At 40.9% G+C, this 24,929-nt stretch overlaps 2 protein-coding genes across 3 annotated transcripts in view; one reads left to right on the forward strand and one right to left on the reverse strand.

Moving 5' to 3' along the window:
- The window catches only part of col4a1 (collagen, type IV, alpha 1), a 40,509-nt gene extending 37,534 nt beyond the window's left edge, over positions 1 to 2,975 (reverse strand). Inside the window, exon 1 of the mRNA XM_077579191.1 lies at positions 2,722 to 2,975. Within this exon, the coding sequence (XP_077435317.1) occupies positions 2,722 to 2,811 (90 nt within the window). The 5' untranslated portion in view covers positions 2,812 to 2,975. The remainder of the gene's footprint in view (positions 1 to 2,721) is intronic.
- The window catches only part of col4a2 (collagen, type IV, alpha 2), a 50,172-nt gene continuing 28,206 nt past the window's right edge, over positions 2,964 to 24,929 (forward strand). For both annotated transcript variants that reach the window (XM_077579189.1, XM_077579190.1), the window contains exons 1-4: positions 2,964 to 3,173; positions 3,284 to 3,376; positions 3,462 to 3,513; positions 17,498 to 17,578. In XM_077579189.1, the coding sequence (XP_077435315.1) occupies positions 3,339 to 3,376; positions 3,462 to 3,513; positions 17,498 to 17,578 (171 nt within the window). In that variant the 5' untranslated portion in view covers positions 2,964 to 3,173; positions 3,284 to 3,338. The remainder of the gene's footprint in view (positions 3,174 to 3,283; positions 3,377 to 3,461; positions 3,514 to 17,497; positions 17,579 to 24,929) is intronic.

Raw genomic sequence — 24,929 nt, forward strand, 5'->3', positions numbered from 1 at the left:
CAAGGTTGCGGCATCACAAGATGTTTATATACTGTATATTCATTCAGGGCCTTGGTTCAATACCAGCGATTGTGACACAGACCAAACAAGAGGTTGTGTTCTATGGAAGGCCACACAAAGCACGAATAATCGGTGAAAAGTTAAATGTATGCAAGCTTGTGTAAATGTTTGATTTTAAATATGCGTCACTACGGGCGTCTTTGTGTGTCACCCCTCGCTCGGAGTTACTCCCAACAATCAAGCCAATATTCCGAAGAGTCCTGTTTGTTTCATTGGTGTCATCGGATCAGCCACAAGATGTTCCGCCAAACGTAAACCCCCTCGTCCCTCGTGTTCTCCAAAGTTTAATCAGTCCAGATGTTGTGTATCACTCTTAGAAAGTGGATAAGCCGCCTTTGCTACTTCATTTAAAACTGCAAATTAGCTCATCTGAGATTAATGAGAAGAACTTGAAACATGACTGGGGGAAAGCCTCGTGCGATAACGCCAGACTCCCTTATGAGGTGTCACTTCCTCTGGTGCCGCAGTCTGTTCTTCATCGTCTTGACGTGAGATGGTCGTCTGACATCTCCTCCCCCTCACCTGCGCTTCTGCTGCATCCGTGTGGGTGAAAGAATGTGCTGGAAACTTCACCAACTCTGCTGGTACGTAAGATTTTCAGCAGACATCTCCACTTGGCTGGGTTTCATCCTACATGAATTCAAACCACCAAACGACTCTCTTCATATTGTTTTGCCATTAAAAGCCAAGCTAACAGGATCACGTCACAAGATCATTAGGAGTTGGATGTAGGGGACTCTCACGGGAGCCAGAGGGTAAAATGTTTTAGGGCCCAAAGCTTGCCAAAAAATTATGGACCAGCAGACTATGAAGAACTGAAGGAAATTTGCTTCCTGCCAGGCTACCCCCGAGAAAAGGCACCGAACAAATCCAACAGTTCAAAAACAGTTCCTTGTTGATGCCTTTCACAAAGTAGTGAAAAGTCAGGTATGACGGGCAGTGTGAAAGGGGTTGAAGCACCTCAACTGATCGGACAAGCTTCGCTCACTTTCAGATACCAAAAGTACTGATAAAGAAATCTTGACGTTGAGGGGAATGACACTGTTACAGTGAACATAAATGAATGGGCCTCACTGTTCCAATAGTATAAATGTACACTTATACTGAAGCTTTTTCTTGTCTCCCTTCTGTTATGGAATGAAACCCAGCATAAACACACCCTGTTTGATATGAATTTGTCAAGGGAAGCATACAACACAAGCCAGATCACCATTGACAAATTTACCTCCAAAGGTTACCAATGGCAAGCTTACCGTAAATGAACATTATCGCTTGGTGGTAATATGGATTTGGAATATAATAAACAGTACGTGGAGTCGATTGATTGTACATTCCAGTCAAGCTCTACTGTATGTTCACAGTAGTCATTGATTTCCCGCACTTTTAGGATTCATCGTCTTGAATCATATTGTCATGCCTTGCATGTCAGATCACCTTAGTATTTTATTTGTGTTTACTTATTTGCTTTTTATTCTAAAATGGTGACATGGCATGCTCATAATACTTTTTCTTTCTTACTAAAACAGATTTGATGCCTTATACACATCAATGATTCAATTAACTTATTAATTTAAATTTATAACATAATCTTATAGTGATCCTCATAATGGAGTTTAGCATTTTTAATATGCCTCTTTCTGACTTCTTGTTTTTTGAAAGTCTAACGGGCATGACTGACAGAAGCCATTTGTTTTCATTGACCTGTTGGGCAGTCGTGATTGCACCAAATGAACTCGGCTGGGCAAGCCAGGAAAAAAAAAACTTGCTATTTTGTTGATCTGTTTGTTGTGGTATACCAGGGATTCCCCAAAATGGTTTAATTTCATAAGGTATAGGACTAAAATACTATTTTATTGATTATCAGGCAGGCACAGCTTTTCTTTGTTAAAGATTTGTAGTAAAATCGTATAATTTGTGTTCTTTCATCATTAGTTAATCTACAGTATACAATATGTCAACATTATGCCAATAAAGGATACATTTTCTAAGTTTGGGTCATAAGGAAAAGTAATTTTCTCATTCTCGCTGTTTTTAATTTTTTTATCACAGTTGTAAAGTTTGGTGAGTTCTTTTATGGGTGCAATTCAAAATGCAGGTCATCCGTCAATAGAATATGAATATTGAAATGCATGTCCCAAAACAAACAAACAAAACAAAAAAATCTGTCTCTGGTGTGTTTATAAGGGATGGGAAAAGTGTATCAATATTGTGTGGCTTTATTGATACTTGAAATTTAGTACATTTTCATTAAAAAATTGATCGATCAACTTGTCGAATGCTCAATGAGTAATGCTCAATGATGAGCTACAAGTGAAAGTTTGGTTTGATAAAACATTGTATGCTCCAAGCACATACACAGAGACCCTCCCTGCACCCCCCCCCCCCCCCACACACACACACACACCACCCCCAGGAGGGAAGATTAGGAGGGGCAGTGAGTGGGAGTTCAGAGTTGCATGACAGCAGGAATACAAGTACAGTACAGCGAATAGGCTGATGACGTGAACTCTGCGTATGTATGTAATTGAATTCAAGCCGTTAAGTGGCAGCACGCTGCAATCCATAAAAGCAGAAATCCACCACATAAATTGCATAAAATCGCACATTTCGACTCACTTTTTTTGGGATTCAAAAACACGTGTTAGAAAGATGAAGACTAACCTCAGCCGTGGCTTGGTCCACGCTTGACGAGATAGCCAGCAGGAGCAAGAAAGCGGCGGCGGGGAGCAGCATCTCTCCTGCGGTGCGCATCGACTTCGTGTGTCCGCAAACAAGCACCTGCGAGTCGGCCTCTGGTTCCACTCACTCAGCGGCGGAGCGCACTCTGCACGTTGGCCAGCATGTTGTGTCCAGAAGCGATATGAAGTTCTGATCAAGTCGAGTGGGTTTAGTTTGGGGGGTTTGCACCACACCACACCTCCCCAGCCCAAAAAAACCAAACCCCTCTCCACCCACTACAACGACCACCCTCGCCCATCATTTGAACGAACACGATCAGCGCGAACACTTTGGACGTGTCGGTGTAAGGAGAAGAGGACACTTTGGTTGGTTTTAGGGGGGAATATTCCAGAAAGTTTTTGCTGCGGAACGTCGCACGCACGCGCAAAACTCGGGTGAGTACGAGTTAGTACATTCTGTTAATGAACCCAGCGTAACACTGTAAAAGTTGATATGCAACACCTGTGAGTATAGCAGATTTTAATTCACTTTTGCTGTGTCCAAGGTGGGATATAGTCATGTTTTAAGCGCTGCGTGGCGTGGGGCTGTTTTTCGGAACTATGCAAGGTCATCACAACAGACACGTGACGCATCTCAGGTGAGCGTGTGCACAAACGTCACTTTAACGAGCCTTAATCAGATTCCATCCTCATCATCATCATCATCATCAAATCATTTTACAGGTTGCTGCTGCTGTGCGCCTGCGTTGTTGTCCTCGTCCACGGAGCGCACGCGGTAAGTGTTTACATTTACACCACGTGTTGTTGATTTGCTGTGGGTATCACGAGTGTCGAGTTAATACGTGATATGAAAAAGTCTGTGTTAAAATGTAACTGTGTTTTTTGTTTTGTTTTTACAGTGAGTTTGTGCGTGTGGTTAGTGGTGGGGAAACGTGTAGAATGTGTGTAGTGTGCACATAGAGTGGGAGTGTCACGCGTGGGGAGGATCTCACTGAAAAGAGGGGTTTGGCCTTGGCATACCTTTGGTGTTGTGCAAATGATAACTGTAGAAACAACTCATAGAAAGAGTCTATTTGGCAATAGTAAAGTTTAATACAGGGTTGAAAATATATATATTTTTTTATTATAAATAAATAAAAAATCAAGAGAGAATTATGATTTTCTTGTAATTTATAATTAACCAGAATACAGTTGCAATGTTACGTGAAAAAAATAGATAATATGAAAGAAAACACAAGTATTTGTTTAGCATAATGAAGCCAGAATATTATCAGGGGGAAAAATCACTTGAATAAATAATATTATCAGGAAAAGTGTAGAATATTCTGGGGAGGGGAATAATTTTGCAATATTATAAGAAGGGAAAACATCATTTATAGAATAAAGTTGTAATAAGATGATGGAAAGCAAGAATGAAAAAGTAATATTACACAACTATTGTGCAGAAAATAAATAATTTATAAAACAAAGGAAACTGTGAAGGAAAAATGAAATGGAGATATTTTTTCATATTTGGAAAAACAGGAGGAAATTTGATGGAAGAAATATTTAAAAAGAATACAATTCTAATGTTATAAGAATTCATTTTACCTCGATGGTGGGATTATTACAAAATAGTTTATAACTTTTATAATCAACAATATTAAGTTGCACAAAATACAGCCGATTCTCCCACTGGACTCACAAACTGCTGCCATATACGGTTGGTTGTGAATCAGTACAGTGTTTTCCAAGTTGTAATTGACAGTGGAGCAGCACCGGATACCACCCCACCCAACCCCGTAGAATTTTTTTTTTTTTAATGAATGTGTTCGCAAAGCAGTATTTGATGTCAAGGAAGTCTCATCTATAGGCAATTTTAAGCATTTATGGTTGGTGGTTAGCGAGATGTCAATTACTCCTGTTTTTTTCTTTCTTCTTTTTTTTCCCGTTTTCGCTGAAGGGCTCAGTCCGTATCCACGGTGAATTACTGGAGTTGACTCTGGTTTGATCACATGATGCCAGCACAACAATTACCTTGTCATTGTTCCAACGATTTGGGAACATTTTGTGGTAAAAAAATTGATCTGGATTATGATATATAAGAACACTCAATTGCTATTTTGAACCACACCCTCAAAAATAGACGCAGGATTAAAGATACACAGCTAGCTCCATATAATATAATAAAAAATATATGTATAGGTTTTGTAGCGGCACATACACGTCCCCAGGTTGGGGGGGTGGGGGGTGGGGGGGTTCTCCTGCTTTATGATATGAATGAAACCTTAATTGGTCACAAACTTCACATTATGAATCTGTGATGACTGATGAATAATATCTCCAATTGTAGCCTTATCATCTTATCTTGGTTTCCACCAAAGTGCTTCCGGCCCTAAATCACAGCTGATGTCTGACCTAGCCCCAGTTTTTCCACATTTTACCGACAGGATGGTAACCTTTGCATTTACTGCTTTACTGAATCATTTTTGGCAGTTGGATGTGCAGTAGATGTGTTTTCGATTTGCTTTCTTGGCAGTGTTGAACATTTTCAATGTCATATGAAACAAATCTCTCAGCTGAAGGCTTATTTTCATGTGAAAAAGACGCCTGTTGTCTTGAGTTTTCATCAGATATGTTTTTAAAAGCATGTGACACAGCACAGGTCGTTTGTATTGTGCTGCTCTGCTCCAAGTAGCAGGAACAGTTGGCTCATTTTAAGACTGGGTCCTGTTTTTAGGCAAATTAACCATTAAATGGGTTATTAAATAAAGGTAAGTCAGGAAGTAAGATCATTGTGAGTGTACTACTACTTTTCTATTTACTTTCCAACTTGTTTTGATTTTTTTGTGTGTTAAAAGACTGACTCAGAAAAAGAGTGACTCATCCAAACTTCGCAATATCGGAGTGAAACGCTGTGATGTTAATGTTATTGTCATTCATATGAAATAACAAATGGGCTACTACAATTATTGAAAAGAAACCATCTGGTTGTCCCACTTGATTCCAGCAGTCTGTAAAAAAAAGCCGCAGTTCAAATAAAGCATTATCCAGATGTCTGTACTTTTGCTCAGAATTGTTTTCTCACTAGGGTACTTCATTGTTGTTAGTGTCAATTTAGGTCATGCTGAATCTTGTGCCAACTGATTTGCCAAATAGAAGAAAGAAATAGTTACAATGAGCAAAACTTAAAAGTCACATTCACCTTTGTACCTGCACACATTGAAATAGTTGCTGAAAGGAGATTAACGAGAAACTTTGTTCTCAAACACAACAATCAGCAGGAAATGTGCAACTAATAGCGCATCTCTTTGCGACATTTCCCATCTCGGCTACACATCGCAACATATGTTTCTGTTCAATCTTCATATCTGAACCTCACCCGCGGGAGGTTGCTGGATCACTCAAGCAGATCCCCAACTCTGCGTAACAACTTTTTCCCACCATCCATCCTCCATGCGATGTTTTATATCGGGGATCCCCCTCTTCTCTATGGGGAATAACCCGCTCGAGATGTTTTCCGTTTAAGATTGATCGGCCCTTTTTCACGCTGCACTTGCAAACCTCCTGCAGTGCAAACAAACAGGGAAAAGATCATTCACAACAGAAATGGATGGATGGATGGATGGATGGATGGATGGATAGATAGATAGATAGATAGATAGATAGATAGATAGATAGATAGATAGATAGATAGATAGATAGATAGATAGATAGATAGATAGATGGAGACTGTGGATAAGCAATTATTTCATTAATAATTGTAAGATGCATGTATGTCATTTATATCCAATTTAAACATCAGGGGACCCAGCATTGACCCCTGGGGGACACCCTCATAAAGATAGATAGATAGATAGATAGATAGATAGATAGATAGATAGATAGATAGATAGATAGATAGATAGATAGATAGATAGATAGATAGATAGATAGATAGATAGATAGATGGATAGACAAAACCCAATTCAAAATACCTGGTACAACCACTTGAAAAAATGTACACTATTTTTTGTATACATTGTAATGTTGTTGTGTAATTATTGATGTTTTAAAAATGGAAAAATATTGACACGCATGTGCAATAACTCAACATGTGGAAATGTAACACTGTTTCTAAGGCGTAAGGGATGTAGATCTGACCACTTAAGAAAGCTAAGCTGAACCAGCGGGCTAACGAGAGCATAAACATACTTGCCAATACGTACACACTTAGAACCTCCCTCATCAGTAGGAGGAAGGAAAACTCTTGAGACGATAAATGCTAACAGGATGTATCGAATCGGAGCCTTTGAATCACGTGCGTTTGAGAAGATATTTCAAGATGTGTTGGAGCGAGTTGGAATGAGTGGGCGGGTCGGCGCGCTTCAGGCAGCGGATGTTTTTGGAATGGGATCTGTGTCGGAGGAAGAAGCGATTCGTGCTACAGATTTCCTACTGTACCTGGCAGCCAAGCAGCGGCATCTGCTTTAGCGGTTAACTTGTCACTAATTGATTGTTGTGGGATCGATGTTGTGCTTGAATGCAGAGTAAAACGTGAAAACTTTAACCGGTCCGTAAGTCACCACGCTAAAGTTACGTGGCGTGGTCAGCCGATGTGGTCAGACAAGCATGATCGAAGCACAACAATCTTCAACAGTAACAAAAAGCAGGACTAATGAGAGAAAAAAAATGAAATCGTTGAGGTTTACCACATTTGTGTTGTCCCCAAAAATGTTATTGTATTCAACTGGGCTTTAACAAACAAAACATCAAAGTGCACAGACTGCAAAGCTAACCTTAGCCTAGCTTCTTTTTCTTTTCTTTTTTTACATTGATCTCACTGTGCCATTATAAATCACTTTTTGATGTGAGCTTATGGCGTGTGATATGAAAGGGGGTCACCTCTGGCACGTGAGCGACCTCCTGAGCGCGATTGTTTTATGTGTCTGTGTTCAGAGGAAGATGTCTGCCTGCGATAAAGTGAGGGAAAATGGCGCATGTAACGCCTGGCCAAATATTGCCGGTGATACAGAAAGTGAGCCATAACGATCGGGGGAAGAGCCCATTGTGCTGTGCGGCAGGAAGCCAAAAGACATGAGTGGTGCGGACGAGGGATCGAAGACAGGTGGTGTGAGGATTCCATCAAGGTGTTTCCCGCACCTTCCAGAGTCGGTGTTTTGTGCTTGTGTGGCCGTTGGTCGCCTCAATGAGTTATTTCCTGCACAACTGCGAGACTTAATGATGATTGGGTTGTGACTCTTAAAAAAAGATCTGCTGAATTTGAGATGGTAATGAAACAGGAATGCCCAATGCTTATTGTTCCTGATAATAGACAACAGAATGAGTAATCTGGACGTTGTGGTGACTCGAAATCAACCCCGATTCATAAGTGAGGCGTGTTATGCGTGCATTTTATTTTTCACGCGTGCACAAAGTGTGACATGTGTTTATCTGGGCTAAATGTCACTTTTATGGGGAACATCCTGAGCCCAGCATTGTGTGACGACAACATAGATTATCCAGAGAAGGTCTCTAAACAGGAAAAGGAAGGAGGGTGGAGTTCAATGTGTCAGAGTTTCTTTACAGCCCTGCTGGACCTCACATATTTGGACTACCTCATATTAGTCACGTTGTTAACCCTTTGCTTACTGGAACTGCATATGTACTGTACTGTATGTGTAAGTACCTTTTATTCATGCAATTAACCCCTTCAGACCCGCATATTTTTTCTGCTGGGCTTTTTTTTTTACTGATTTGGACTCTTTTCCCAAATAAGAATTCTGGGGTTGTCTCGTGGTTTTATTTGTTATAGTGGATGCCAGGATAATTTGGCTGTAACGTGTTTTTAGCATGAACGTCATTGCAAATCAACTTGCAATTGTGATTGGTTGGCTAGGATCCAATCATGAACCAGAAGCGTTGACATCATCCAAATTATGCGTTTTTATTGGTTGAGACACGCAAATATGTCACGTCCACTGCAATCATCTATGGGTCCGAATTAAGGTGTGGTCAGGTGAAGCACACAAAAAAATCAGCCTTTAAAAAGAAGTTATAATGCTCCCTTTTTATTGACACTTAGAAAGGTATTCACTGAAGAATTACACTATAGACGTAAAAAAAAAAAAAAATCTGCTTTATAATTTGTTTTTCAAAATCAAGGATGATTTTTACCTAAAGTGTGTCCAAATTTGCAAACATAGAGATAATTACCATAGTGAATTAAGGCAATGAGTTCCAATAGAAAAGTCACAGCTGTGCATGTTTGGTGCTAGGAATTGAAAGGTTTATTGTCATGATTAATATAAACTAAGGTTGCCAAATGTCTTTCTTTGCCCGGTTATTTTTTACATCCTGTTTTTTTTTTTCTCCAAGAAAACAGTTGGTCAGTTTTCGACATTTGCCAAACTCACTTCATGAGTGTTCAAATGAGGTGCTGAACTGTGCCCAGAATTTTGGCTCACTGGTAGCACTCTGAGCTCCCATTCTAGAGGCATGGTCGGGGGTTCGATTCACCCCCCCCCCCCCCAAAAAAATAAAAAATAATAAAAAAATAAAAGTTGTTCACAGCATGCTGGCTGCTTGAAAGTAGATCTTGGGGGGAAAAAGGTAAACTTAAGTCATTATTGTCATTATTCATTCATTTTGTTAGAGTCATGTTTTTTGTTTTATTTTCTACCCATACAGAGAAGGCATACTTTAAAATAGTTCCAATGTATGGCATCTTTTTGTGAACTGATAATCATTAAAGTATCTCGAGATCGGCCCTAGTGTCCAAATCAAAATATGGTCACCCTAATTTAAACCCAAAATGTGGCAAACTCTGTAAGCAATTATAAGCAATACATTTGGACAGTTGCTTCATAAAATAGCAGTTGGCAGGTGCCAGAAAATGGTCAACACAGACAAGATTCAAATGCAGGTATAAATTTGAGGCACAATTCTAAGATAATGCAGAGTAGTTCTAACCACTACAATGAGAACCACAATAATAAACTTATGGTTAAAATAACACAGCTGCACAGGCAAAAAATTTCATTTCACTTGACTGTAGAGTTGCACCTAATGAAGTCCACTCAATTACTCTGATTAGTTTATGTGCAACCAGAAGTAGTGAAAGCCCGCTGCTGACTTTTATTTGGCACTTAAGTTGTACAGAAACTGGAAAATCCCTAAATAATGCATGTGGACTTGCATGACAAATGGAAGGACACATTGGTCCCGACTCCCAACAGGCCACAGTGAGAGAATATGAAATCCTCAGTGAGTCTGATCAGTCATCCCTCTGGTCACTGCTGTTTCATTTCACTTCCTTTTATAGCCTCACGCAGCCCCTCGTCACTATCACGGTTGTCTTGTGTGCCCTCATTACTCTGTATAAAGTATGTTCCGTGGTCTGTCCTCCCTCACTCTGAATACAGTATTCCCTTTTGTCACATTTGAACTCTGTACTCATTATGTGTGTCTCAGACTAAGTACGTGGATGATGTAGTGCTTTGGTTCAAAAGGTCCTCGATAGTGAATGGATTTGTTGACATTTACTGTATAACTCAACCCGCAGATGGTACGACTCCAATATCAGCCTTCAACAACCTATGGTGTCCACACTATGTAAAGGTCCTTCTCCATATGAGAGGCATCCACCTTCCCATTTCCACACCGGCTGTGCTCTAATTGCTGAGATTGACTGAGTTATCTATGTCACGAGAGAAATGTTAACCAAGGCACACTTTGCGATAACTTCTTGACCGAGCGTCCGCAATCATCTGTCTGTTGTACTTTATTTTATTTTCAGTCTTCATGATGATTTCACACAGGGACGGGCAACTTATGCCTCGTGGGACATGTTACGACCTGGAACACCATTTGATCGCACCAGTAAAGCCAAATAAACATCACAGGAACCTTTATGGAAAGCCCCGAAAACATTTGAATATTTTTCCGCACCATATCCCGGGATTACTTTCGTAAGGCTTCTGACTGGCTAAGATAGCCTAAAAGGGTAGAGATTGTAAACAGAGCTGGACAAAACCGTGGTTACATCGGGCCGTCATTGACGGATGCCAACCTTCCCGCGAGTACGTCTGTATTTTTGGCAAGTGCTTTATGAAACAAAGCCTCAAAAAAATATACGGACTGAGAAGGACTGTCTGTACTGACCCGGATCAACGGACGTAAAACCCTGCTCAGTCCGTATATTTTTTGAGGCTTCGCGTCATAAAGCGCTCGCCCAAAATGTGAAAGCACTCTGAAAGGTGGTCATCCGTCATAGACGGGCTGATGTAATGACGGTTTTGCACGGCTCAATGGTCGGTGAAGGCGGAGATTACATGCGATAGAGTCATACCATCTGCAGGCTCAGTCAACGAATCCATTCCCTACCTTTTGAACCAAGCACTACATCATCCGTGTATTTAATCTTGAGAGTCACGTGAAGAGAACACAGTTCAGATGTGACAATGGTTTTCCCCAGCTGTGTTTATAAGACCAATAATCTGCATTTGGCAATTTATTATTATATTATATTATTAGTATGGGATTTTTTTTAATGGGCTTTAGGTGAACTGATGAATACACACACGCTCGCACGCACGCACGCACACACACACACACACACACACACACACACACACACGCACATACACATACTCACCCACATACAAAAAAAAAAGTATATATATATGTATATATATATATATATATATATATGTGTGTATATGTATATATATATGTATATGTATTTAAAAAAAAAACATTTATTAAAAATTTTTTTAATTGATTTGTTGTTTTTAAAAAAAAAAAAAAAAAAAAGGAGAGCAATGATGATGTCAAATCGAATGAACAATACTGAGCTCTTCTGTGAAAAAAAAAAAAATAAATAAATAAAAAATAAAAAAAATAAGACCAATAATCAAACTAACAAACCGTTATAAAACTCACATTCTGTTCCGATTGTCCTCTGTTTTTTTTTCAAAATTCAAACACACCAGAGGTCGACCTGCATCTCGAAATAGATTGTATTCAACATCAGAGGGTTTTATCACATCTGTATTGTCATGCTTCCTACATCTTCATTCATATCTAAACTCTTCCAGATCGTCCCATTTGGATGTCACTCACTGTTCCCAAACATCGTCTAATAGGTCAAAGTGAGCATTGAGGTCCAGAATAGATTTAAATTTGGATCTAATCCCATCTCCATTTAGCTCAGGCTAACCGCAGGAAGCGTTGATTAGGAGAGTGGACCATTGGGAAATGAAGTAGAGTCTGTGTATGACCTGAAGCCAGCGCAAGGGGAGGCAAGGTCCAGCTGTGTCAAGCAAAAGGGCAGAAATGAGAGCTGTGTTTACGCTGGAGTCTTGCCAGAGGAGCACAGCGGGAATTAGCGCTGTTTCTTCAACTGAAGAACGTGCTGCCTTCCCATGTTACGACCTGCTCTTTGCAATGTGACCTGCTTTTTGTGGTTCTAGGCCTCCATTTCAACACCCCCAAATTTGGTTTGATTTGAATGGCAGTAAATCACAAACAATTATGAGACCAAGAGGGACAAGCCTTCTTGTGAATCCAATCTTTCTCACTTTCAATAATGGTTCTTAGGAAGTCTTGGCGATGAAACCATTGCAGCATAAAAATACCTTCAAACAACCTTACCTGATTCCCAAATACAGCAAAATGGCAGCTGGTTCTCACACTGATAGTTACAGTCCCCTTGCCCCTCTTTCTGCATTCTTGGTCAAGTTTATGCATATTTCCTTGGTCTTGGTGACATTCAGCTCCAAACATCATTCTACAGCAAGGAAAAGACTGTAGTATGCTAAATGATGAATGGAATTGTGGCCTCTCAAAAGAGAACCGCCCAAGGGTAGCCACTCAGTCCATCCGACTGAGGGTCTGTTGGTGACCAGAGAGACCATCTGTGTTCTCAGCATAAGAAATTCCTGTTCAAAATATATGTACACATTTGGCCTTGGACATGTTTATGGACATTGACTCACGCAATGGTGTCCATAGATCATCGAAATATTTAAATGGTGACGCCATTCCTTAGCACACGATTACTCGGACAGTTGGTGGTCCTTGTCTGTAAGTCTATCAAGCAGCTGGATTCCTAGAAATGAAATCCTGTCATTCTCAATTTTTCCACTGCCTGACAAGTATTTTATACATCACACCAGACCCAGGCTATGACATCATCACACTTCTGTCAGTGTTTTTGCATGTGATCAATCGCAAAGAGGTTCTGTGTAAAACAAAACTGTGGCTTGATGCCGGATCTTCTGCTATGGCAGTTATTTTGCAGGATTGTTTATAGATGTGTACGAGTTCAGTGGCTGTACACTTCCAATTCCAAGGATTTATCCAACAATGCCATGGAGGCAACACCATCAGTGAAAGTTCAATCGTGTCGCAACCAAATCTTGGGTCAAGCGCTATTGTATAATTCGTTATTATATTCTGTTTGAATGTGACCGTCCAAGTGGTTTTCCTCAAGTGGCTTCAATTACTGTTGGTATGTACTGCTAATAAGTGACCTAGCTGAAATCTGACTCCAACATCCTGCTTCATAGTCGTATCTATCCAATATCTTATTCCTCCACCAGGGCCTTGGCCCAGTTTTCAACTTGGTGACAAACTATTTGCTTGTTCCCTTTGTTTGTGCACATGTAATGTCGGAGCTGGTTTGATAGATTGGCAATACAACAGGAAGTTGATGGTGGTGTGGCAGGATGTACAATTTACAGTAATAAAGCCATGGTGAAGACACGTCTTTCAGAAAGTTCCTTATCGCTGTAATGAAGGCCTTTGGGAGATCTGGTGTAAAATCAAGATATGCTTCAGCTAGAATAGCAAGTCCAACACAAACATGGCTGTGTTTGGCATTTTTGCTTGTTCAGCTTTACTTGTGTTGTACTTTAGAAAAAGGGTGTTTGTTTACAGAGGAGATCTGATTATGTTCTGTCGGACTTTTGTTGCAGGACAAAAACAAACAGAAAACATTTCCACTTGACACGCTTGTCCTCCTTTTTAAAACCATTTTGGTTGAAGCAGCTTCCATGTACTGTTTCACAAATGCACCGAGGCAACATTTCCTACTACCCATACAAGAATCACACTGACAGGCTGTAACAATAAACAGCACAAGCCTGCTTTAGTTCACTCATTTGCTGTTTTATACAAGCCCAATAAAAATGACAGTAGCCCATCTAGACACTTTTATTTTTAACTTGGGATTAAACTTTGCAAGGACGTACTATATTTGAAATTATTTTTTTTGTAAGTGGACCAAATCAAATGCCACATAACAGAATTATAATCATGAGTCTGAAAAAGCTAGCAAGAACGTCATCGAGCAGTAGAAGAGTAATGAGTGCTAAAAATGTAGCAGAAATAATAAATGCTAACTTTTAGTTGACTAATGTCCACTCAGGGAATAACCGTATCTAGTTACAGTACTTCAGGCTGAGCATTTAGAAGAAAAGTATTTCCGTTGCTCAATCAGTGAGTTAGCATGCTTGTCAGCTAGCACAAGGGAGTATCCCACACCCACGCTGACGTATCAAGACGTCGTGTTTCCTCGACAGATGTGACGCATCTCGTTGTGGATGAATAGTTGTTTCACATGCAGCCAATCTGCTCTCTAAGCCACATCATTAGTGTAAAACGTGCCAGCTGTTGTACTGGCAGGTGCTAACGCTAACAGACGAATGCTTCATAATTGAAGGTTAAAACTCACCTGGAATAAATTACCTTTTTCCATCAGTTTCCAGTGAAATGGATGAACAAAATCTGAGTTCAGATATGCATCTAAAATGGATTTGTCAAATCCACCATCTCTAGTCAAGATATTGCTACCTGTAGTTGCCGGGTTTATTGTGTTGTCCCAAAACATTCTTTGTTGCCAACAGGTCTCTCTTTTTCCCTCAAGTTGTCCTGCTTAGGAAAGTCTTGTGCCACCCATCAAGCGACTCAGCCCCCCTCTGTGATCTTGTACATTCGATCCGACGGCAACCGGGGGGGTCTCGCACAAGCACTGCTTACTCTCCGCTGTGTGGTTTCATGTTGAAAGCAAAACGTCCATCTCAAAGGGGCACTTTGTCAATTCTTATCACCCATGCATCATCGTGATCAGCGTTACAGGAGCCACTGGTGACATCAAGGCTGACCCCTGATGACCCAAATATATAGACAACAATCTATAGTTTTTCAAGGAAAAACAGTATTCAACAAAGGAAATGGTATGAGCGATGAGCGTGGCGTTCCTCCAGATCGAAGCCAAAATCAATTAGTCATGCAAGTCTCCAAAGTGATGCTATCTTTAATGGTTTGCGCATCACATCATGGTACTAATGAGTCATTTTGCCATGGGAAATGAGCAGTGTGTACAGCTGCCGTATTGACATCACACGCTCATATAACCGAGGCACTTACAACATCGCAAAGCCAAATAAATTGCATCGGGGAGGGTGGGCGAAAGAGGCATAAGTGACCGTGAGAAAAAAAAGAACGCTGTTGACCCAGCTGCTTTTATTTCATTTATTGTACACTATCTCAAGGCATCTGCCGACATTTCGGCGTGAGGCCGCAAAGGATGGGGAAATAACGGAAACAACATTCCTCGTCACAAACGCCATTCATTTCACCACTAGGCCTCTTATCGTACTAAATTCGATAAGTTCACATGGGGGATTTACAAACAAGTCCTTTTCACATTGCATTCCGAATAAATTGGTGCGTCAGGGGCGAATAAGGGATTTATATGCCTGTGACTTTCACATAGAACTCTCTGAAGCTGGATACAGTGAAGCCCCATTGATCCTGGCGGATATGTTCCAAAACCAACCACGATAGGAACCCAAAATTTTGGGTCGGTCCATTCTTGACTCAATTTAGGTTATTTTTGACTCATCTGTTTATAGAGTGTTAGATCTCATTAGGATGTGCAGGTGCAATGTAAAGTAAGCACTATTTTGTAGGGTGGAGAAAACAGGATACTGTACTGCTGCTGTACTCGGTCACCTGCTATTTTGGTTTGACTTGAACTGATGATCATGAGGGAGCTATTCTTTTGTACTGTAGGTCCGTGCGGAGATGACGCAGACTATTGTTTGATTTAGTCGTCCGCCTGAATGTGGAAAAAGTGGCGACTGTGCTGCATCCTCACTGGGTTGCAGCGACTTCCTGCCTTCAGTGTCCATTCCACATGGTGGTCTTTACGCCCTCCATCACACGATGTGCTCATCATTTGGGTCGTTAGTGAAATAATACACCTCGGCGTGTCTACCAGTGCGGTGTGCGGTGAAGATTAAAGCACGGCAACAGCGATATCAAGTAACACTTTGAAAGGCACCCTTTCGCTAGCTGACAAAGAAACGCGCCCTTGTAGATTCCATAAGGGGGACGAAGAGAGTCTTTTTGTTGGGAAGATAGGGGATCATTAGAGGACGGCGCGTCTCTGGTAAAAGACGGTCTTTGTCAGTTTGTGAGGAGGGTCTCAATGTGGCCCTTTGTCAGCGAGCATGCTCTCAGACTGAGGAGGGGAGATTATTCTGATTCCTTATCCACCACTGTGGGCACAAATTGGCCAGTTTGGACTTTTAAACAAGGGACGTTTGGCTCCCTATTTGGCGATGGTATGACCGTGTAGGTGGAAGACGTAGGCCTGAGCTAGCATAAACGACTAATTCACTCATCTATGGTAAAACACAAGTTTAATTTCCTTCATTTCCTGCGTGAAAGGCTTTAATGCGAGTTACCCTCTAGTACTGCTGTATGTAGGGAAAAATCAGTGGGACAATTTGAAGACTCTACATTGAATTTGATCTACTAATGTTAATGTGAGTTGTTTCTACAGTTTGATCAAAAAAACACTTTGTTCTTCTGCCACTTATGAGCTAGCAATGTGACCCTGACAACATACAAAGACGTTTGGTTGAACTGAAATAAGCTCCATTCTTGGCTTCTTTAGCTAGCGTAGGGACTTTTGAAGCCTTTGACCTCCGCTTTTCTATGATGGGTGGGGGGGCTCACGCAGACTGTTTTAGTGACAGTGGGTGGTTTTGTCAACAACACAGACGTTCATAGATGGCAGTGGCTACTCAATTTGTCGTGCAAGCTTCTCTTTATCGAAGACACATGCTAACCATTCATGTCTGAATGTCCACGATGACTCATTGAAGCACTCCAGTTGCAGCATAAGCAGCAGCTAAGTCCACAGACCACAATGTACACAAACAACACTTCTACTGCAGAGCAGATTATCAAACATCTGTCTTCCATCAGCCTGATTTCTACTGAGCAGTAGTGAAAGTTACCAAATAAAATGACTTAAACTGTACTTTTTGTGGCACCCCATGTAATCAGTCGAGGTCAGTTTTTCAGGTGATTTGGATTCATTTCTTTTTCTGTCGTATTTTTTTAAAATGTAAAATTAGTTCATTCCATGCAAAACGCATGCAGATTTGTACCTTTCTGTTGGGAATCAACCTCAGTGGTACGAAAATTCCCGTTGAAATTTTGACTGGGACTTACTTATACTGTATATCAATCGTTCACGCCTGCATTTTCAAAAGCTTCGTGGTGAGATGTTTGAATCATTGTTGTCAATCAAAAGGAACATCTTTCAACTGTCTAATTACAAATAAGTACAGAAGGTAAATATTTTCCAGATCGTCCTGGGGTGGCTGAACTCAACTGTATAGGTTCTGCAGTAAAGAAGCATAAAATGACCCACTTTCCTAAATGTTTGCTATGTACTCCCTGGTTGCTAATAGCCGCATGTTGTATGTTTGCGTCTGCAGGGTGGGAAGAAGCACAGCGGTCCCTGCGGAGGAAGAGACTGCAGCGGAGGCTGTAAATGTTTTCCCGAGAAGGGTGCCAGGGTAAGTCCCTTACTGTTCTAAATAGCTGCATAAATAAACCTCTTGGTCATCATACTAGATGACCAAATAAGGGTAAGACGGCGCACCGCAGGGTCTGAAAGCTCCTTCAAAAGTAGATGCTATGGCTGAAGGCGCATCATTCAAATTGGCTCACGTGTTGATGCTTCAAGTGGCACCTCAACCTTTCTTACCATGAACAAAGAGTGTCTGAATTGTGTATGTAATGCAGTTTATATCCCTGGTTCGAGACAAAGTTGTCTCTGTTTATGAAGCTAAGGGCAACATTGCATCTCATCACATCATTGACAATGACGTGGGCTTTTCGACCAGACAGAAAAGCGTCCGGTGAAACCCCTGACTTGGAATTATGGCTCTGTCTCACAGCTAGAGCTATGGAATTCACACCATTCATCACTGTAAAAGCAGAAGGTCAAATGGGAAGTAGTGTGTCGGGTACGGGAGAGAAACTAAGACCAAAAATGAAAGACAGAGACAAGTGTGAGGAACCTGATTCTAGGGTTGAAGCCCATAGAGACAGACATAGACTAAACACTGTGGGATAATCATCTCACAATGAATGACGACAGGCTGCTTTTTCCCCTCACTTGAAACACGTGCAGTCCATATCAGTACATAACATTCGGATCCCTTGGGCTCTGTAACTTTTGAAATTGGACAACCGGCACCTACTTTCCACACCTATTTGCCATATGTCAGAAGATTTCCATGTGTTCTTCCTGGACAAACCAATTATGACATTATGGCAACTTAATGACACAACTGTTATTGTATGCAAAATTTGCATTTCAATCTCTCACAAATAAGTACAAAAACACGCCAAATCAAAATGTTCACATTTGAGACAGAATGCCTCATAACATATTGTCGTCTGAGAGGAATGTTTGTACGTGGGACTGGGCAGTGCACATGCATGAAAGCTATGTATGTGCTACATTCGAGAGGATTCCCAGAAGGAGTTATGGCAATATTTGGCTATCCTAGCAACGTGAATATTCGGCCGGCTAGTGCCTCGCTGTCGGTTGGCAAACGCCGTGCTAAAAACAAAAGTGTGTTTTCAAACTCAAAACGCCAGACCTGAGATTTGAACTAGCTTAGCGCTAGCTAGGATGAGGTTAGTAGCATTGTAGATGGATTTAAAATGGGACCGAGAGAAAAAAAATCCTTTGTTCTACTATTGGCTAGGGTGTGGAGGTTAAAGTATGTTATTTTGAACTAAAATGATGAACCTTTACGTGTCTTAATAGGCTGCGTCAACATGCCGATAAGTGTTCCATTCCGATATGTTTGAATGAGAGGAGTGAATGTGGCTTTGTAAACATCTAATCAAGATAAAGTGCACTTCAGTTACCATTTTTATCAAACTGAATTTGGCAACAGTACATTGAGTAATCAATTCAAGTTAATTTGGTCATTTGGTGGCTTGATGGAACAAGTTGTTTGCAGTTACCGGTACTTGGAACTGAACAAATGAGATTATGGTTCTTTCGACCATTCTGAGTTGCCCTTCAAAGGTATCTGATGTCTTACCAATTTTAGCTGCGGTACCAAATTGCTGGAAAAAAAATATTTTCTCTTTGTTAGAATTTGTTAGAAGACTTATTAGAATTAGGAGCAAGCTGTTCAGGAGGCATCTACATAAATGTTTTTAGCTGCTGTACGTTGGCTACACTGACTATTTACAAGAGCAACTTTACAGTAGCTGTCGCCCTTGACCCTGCGTGCTCACTGAGGAGGATACAGGAAAAGCCCATAAAAAGGTGAAGCGAGGCGCAAAGAGGAAGTCTGGCATTCCACGTCAGAGCAATGCGAGAGATTGTGACGAGGGGGTCAACAGATTGCCTTTATTTCCCTCCACCTCTCACTCGCTCGCCCGCTATCTGCGTCAAAAGGATTTCCATCATGCTGTAAAAACGTGGCAACGACATGCCAAGCGTGAGAAGTGCTTTGCATTGCACCAGAGGATGGCATTTCTCCACCACTGTTGGATTTTTACACGCTCACGGGAACGAGGCAGTAAATGGCAGTTAATGGCCTTTATTGTTGGTTTTCGTCCATCAGCGTAATTGTTATTAACTGGGTCACTACCTGCGGACCTCTCAGTCCGTCACTGACAGACGTCCATTTTGTTGACGAATGACGGACTGACGGAATGCCCACCTTTCTCTGTCGGTCGTAAAATAGTGGTGCTGAAGTGATGATTAAAGTGTGGTTAAAATAAAATGACAGAAGGAATCCCAAGGCGCTGACAAATAACAAACCAGGAAAAAAATAATAAATGCCCACCTCTGTGTTTTCTGTAATTTGCAAGTAAAAGTAGTATCAATCAATACAATACCATGTAAACATTTTGCTTGTGTTTTCCCCCTTTTTTTTTTTTGGCCTCACTGGCACTGAACTTCTTTAGAAGACGTTCTCCTTGTGCATCATCCAAATCCATTACTTTGGGGATATGACAGAAAACAACAAGTTTCCTCACAGATGTCCTCCTCATCTCTTTATCACCGACATCTTCTTTCCTTCCAAATCTCCGTGGCGGTGACATTCTGCCAAATGCTTCGCAGCTGCTTGATTCGGCGAAGACTTAACTCAGCTGTGATGCCGGATGACGGCAGTTACAAGGCTAAACGGTGACTTGTAAACACACACTGCTCAAGTGAGACATTTCAGGATGAACTTTAAATGATAACCTTTACAGGTGAACTTCATTTCACCTTGTCCAAACCTTTGAATGCTAATGTCCAGCTGTCCCGTTTCAGTACTTTAAGTGCAGTACTTTTTGTTCTCTAACATGGCAAAATTCACTACAGGTCATGGAAATTTCCAAGGATGTCCACTATTCTGCCTTTCTGTGAGTCTTCCAATCTCTCTGTAGCTCAATTGCAGCCTGTGGATGAACACTCTAAGCTCAGTGGCCACTTCCCTCTAAGAACATGCTGGTGAGGTACTACTGATCAATTGTTGGGTGTCGTCTTGGTCTCATGAGGTAAATCTTGAAATTTACCAGAAAGCCTCAACTATAAGTATACAGTACAACCAAGGACTGAAATGAATAGAAATCCTAAGAAGGAGACAAAAGACTGCCTCAGCGAGAGTAAATATGCTACCCTCATAAATCTTTGGCCACCCACTCCCTGAGCAGAGATCATCTTTAGAGGAATGCAGAAAAATATCTGCTACTCCTCCATATTACTTGTTGTTACTCTGCATTACCAGCCTTGTAAGGAAAACCTCAAAGTCGTGGTGTGTTCTATGGATAAGACAAGACTACTTTTTTTGACAAGGTAGCGTTATGGAATCAGAAGAGTTTGAAGAAAAAAACCATGGCAACCGTCAAAGGGGAACAAAAGGCAACCTCTGTGCTCAGTCCGAAAGCATGTTTAGCAGTTCAATGGCATCTTTTGTGTTGCCTCTTTTGGATGATCGTCATTTCTCAGGCGCAAAAAAAAAAAAAGGCCCTAGGATTTTTATATTGCTGAAGTACTGTGAGAACAGTGGCGCCTGTTTTCATGAGTCCTCCCTTAATGAAGTTTTTGGGCATCATTGGATGTTATGCAGATTCTGAGGGAATCTGTCTGGTCCATCCTGAGAATCACTGGCACAGCTGATGCTGGAGCAGGAAATGACACATCTCAGGAAGTGGAGCACAATGACATACCACTGATCTTTTTTTTTTCTTCTATATGGATGGCTTCTGTTTTTGTGGGAAAAAGATCGCCTGTGTTTTTGGCCGGCAGCGTCTATAAATTGTGGAGATTTCCGTGTTCCGTGAAAACAGGCTTGCACCAACATTCTGATTCTATTGCCCATGAATTTCATGTACTTCCCTGTTGACTCCAGGGATGGGATAATGGCCCAACAAGGAATGTTGAGGAATTCACAAGGTTCAAAGACCTTTTTGATGGTGTTTTCACCAAAAGGATGCAAGTCGGGTCTTTTCAAGGGATCACAACCACTTGGATCACTCATACTTTATAGCTCCCCGGTGCATAAGATCACATCCGAACAATTCAAAGCTTCCAAACGCATGACGTGCACGTCTACTCAAGAGCATGTCTCGTTAAACCTCACGCAAACAGGATGCGCTCTTTTGTAGATGGAGAGTAACCCTTGAACTTCAACTTCGAATCACCTCATGGGTTGTTTCAGTCGCATCAGACAACATTCCACAGACACAAATTGATGAAATTGTATTAAGAAGAATAACCATGTTGAGGTAGTGATTAGTTTGTCTGCTTTTGCTGATTCAAATCTCAGCTCAGGAACTGATCATGTGTGGAGTTAGACTGAATCCCACATTCAAAAAATATACCTGGTATCTTAATTGAAGACTCTGGATTGTCCAGTAGGTGTGAATGTAAGGGTTAATGATTGTTCGCCAATGGGGTAGATGCCACCGACCTCCGACTTCCGGGTTTTACACATCAGCGCTGTTTCTGGCCACTGCTGGCCACATTCCAACACTCGCACCCCAACCCCTGTGCCCCCCCCCCCCAACCGTGCGCTCCCACTCATCGGCGGGAAGGCATATCGACACTACACACTAGCACCCGTCGACGGGCACAAAGGCGGAAGCGCAAGTACTGGGACGCGGGGAAACGGAAACTAAGTTGATGGGTGAAACCTCGGAAGTCCCGCATCCTCCGTGGCATATAGTCCATTTGTGTCCTGCGATTGGCTAGTGACCAGTCCAGGGTGTACCCCACTTCCCGCCCAAAGTCAGCTGGGAGAGGCTCCGGCTCAGCCATAAGCCTTATGAGGACTAGCGCTACAGCTAAATGTAAATGCTAACTTGAGAAACACAAGTGACAAGCATGCAGCTACACCACTCACAATTTTCTATAGCACAAACATATTGACGCAAGACAAAGATCCAAAACAAAAGTCCTGAGACCACTGTGTAAGAATTCTTCACACATTTTGTCATTAACACCAAATCCCTAAACTGGAACGCTAACAGTTTCATTTATTCCCCTAAATCGTTCATAACAAGGCCTGGCAAAGACAACCGCCAACTGTTTGGCATTGATGGGGGGTGTAAGGGGAAGTCTGGGAAGACCAAACCTGTTGCTGTCACTAAAAGTTGTGCGGAGAAAGATGGGTTCTTGTTGGACTTGGATAAACTCCATGCAGGAACTGGACAAGCTCTTCTTGTGTGATATTATGATGTAGCAAGATTTAAACTGGGCAGATTAAACAACAGCTGGGGGATTTTAAGAGGAGATCTTTTATCAAGATAGAAGAAACACAAATTGACAAAGTGGTCTCTGAAGAATTTAACTGGAAATCATACCCCCCAAAAAAGTGCTAAATTCTAGCAACATGAGAGAAAAAGTTGGACTTCTTTCTCAAGGCAACGGTATGAATTGTTACACGATATGTTGTATGTTCTGTTTGTATGTGTTGCAGGGATTATAGGGATTATAGAAGGTTTCTAACTACTGCCTGTAACATATAAACTCATTTCTGTTAGCCTAGTAAAGGTCGTTTCACATTATATGTTAGCGTTAAGCTAGCAGACTTCTGTTAGACAAAATTACCTTGTATGCTTGTGTTGTAACATGTACCATTTACTTACATAACTGTATCATTTTGGTGTTTAAATATTCATTTTTGTCACTTTTAGAAGGAATTTAAACTGGTAGTGACAATTAGCATACTGAGATCCTCACAACATTTCATCTCAGCGAGCATATGAAGGATTATTTCCACAAGTATTGCTTTTGTTGATGTTGTCGTACCATTGATGGCAGTTTGTGATCTAGCGATGGTAAAGTAATTAAAGTAATATTTGCTCGAGTCTCTGTCCTGGCTACTCGGTTCAATATGGCAACAATAATTCAAATAATGGAATGGAACGTACATTAAAAAAAAAATCCTAAAAACAGTAGTGCTGTTGTTCAATTAACAGCACCCATCATCTTTAGAATTGGGTGTGAGACCCCCCCCAAACACACACACACATTAGACACAGCTATAAACAGCTGGGTGAACAACTGTGTGCCAAACATGGGTTGGATTGGACTGGAAATTTTTACTCAGGATAATAATTTCTTTGTATTATGATCTTGTGACATTTGCCTTGTGAGTCATCGGCAGTCTGGACTAAATGTCTCTGAATTCTTGTTTGTTGTTCCAGCCAGTGTGGTCTTATCCTTTCTGCTTGATTTCAAGTCAAATGAAATAACTATAAATAGTATGATGGGGTGATTCTTCTTTTCATTTTAATTAGTAATTGTCATTGTAATTGATTCATTCTGATTGAGGGGAATTGAGCGTTGAGTCGCTTCTTGAAAAAAAACTGTCAAAATTGAGTGCACTACTTGGTTGCAACCAGCAGAGGCACTGTCGCTTCACTCACAATCAGTTTGAAAGAAGATTTAAAAAAAAACAGCTATGTTAATTTCAGCTACATTCAGTTCACACATTGCCTCTAGTTGTTCAATATAAAACACATGAATGGAAACCAAACTTCAAAACATTCGGAGAAAGACAATAACAAGTAATCGATTAATCTATTTTTCATGTACCTCCTAATCCATCAAGAACATTTATTAAAATGTCAAGTCATAGCTGTTTTGCTATAATACTCCTAATCATAGTCATTGCCGCTTCATAGCCTTAACTTGCACGCAATTTGCCATATATTTATAAACAGTCTAGAATTTAGTCTACTTTTTGTGATCAAATCAACGATGTGCTGAACCGCCCAGGTAGGCATAGCGTGTTACTACGATAAATTCACAAACACGCTAGACTAACACCTAACCCCGACATGAAAATTCAGACGTGCCCATTTTTACTCCGAACGTGCGCCACTAAAAAAAAAAAATACAGCTCATGATGTTTAAAGTAATGAAACCAGCTAAATAGAGTGAGGGTGTGCACTGCTGTTTTCGGTCTGACAAAGATTGTGTCGTTTGGAAATGTGCTGCTAGCTATAAAACATGTTGGGATATATTTGTAGGAGCAGAAATATGGCTGCACTTTTTCTCGTTTATTGTACTCATAACAAGGACTGCAACATGACACATTCTAAATTCAATAATAGTATGTTTATAATAAAATTACCATAATCATCCATAATTTAGATTTAGTTTCTGCTTACTGTGAACCCAGTCAGCAGTCGAGTATTGACGTCAATCTGTCCTGCGTGCTTGAATCATCAGCCAGAACATACGGCGAAGACAAACGCTGCTAACAAAAACGAGGCGAAGAGGCTCCAGATATTTGGATTTCTGTTGCGACTGGCGGATTGTCTGTTTACATCTATGATTTATTTGGCAATATGGTCCTTTCGTATCTTTCATCCAGACATCTTATTTTGGTTCAA

Source organism: Vanacampus margaritifer, chromosome 11, assembly GCF_051991255.1.
Source record: "Vanacampus margaritifer isolate UIUO_Vmar chromosome 11, RoL_Vmar_1.0, whole genome shotgun sequence".
Lineage (NCBI taxonomy): Eukaryota > Metazoa > Chordata > Actinopteri > Syngnathiformes > Syngnathidae > Vanacampus > Vanacampus margaritifer.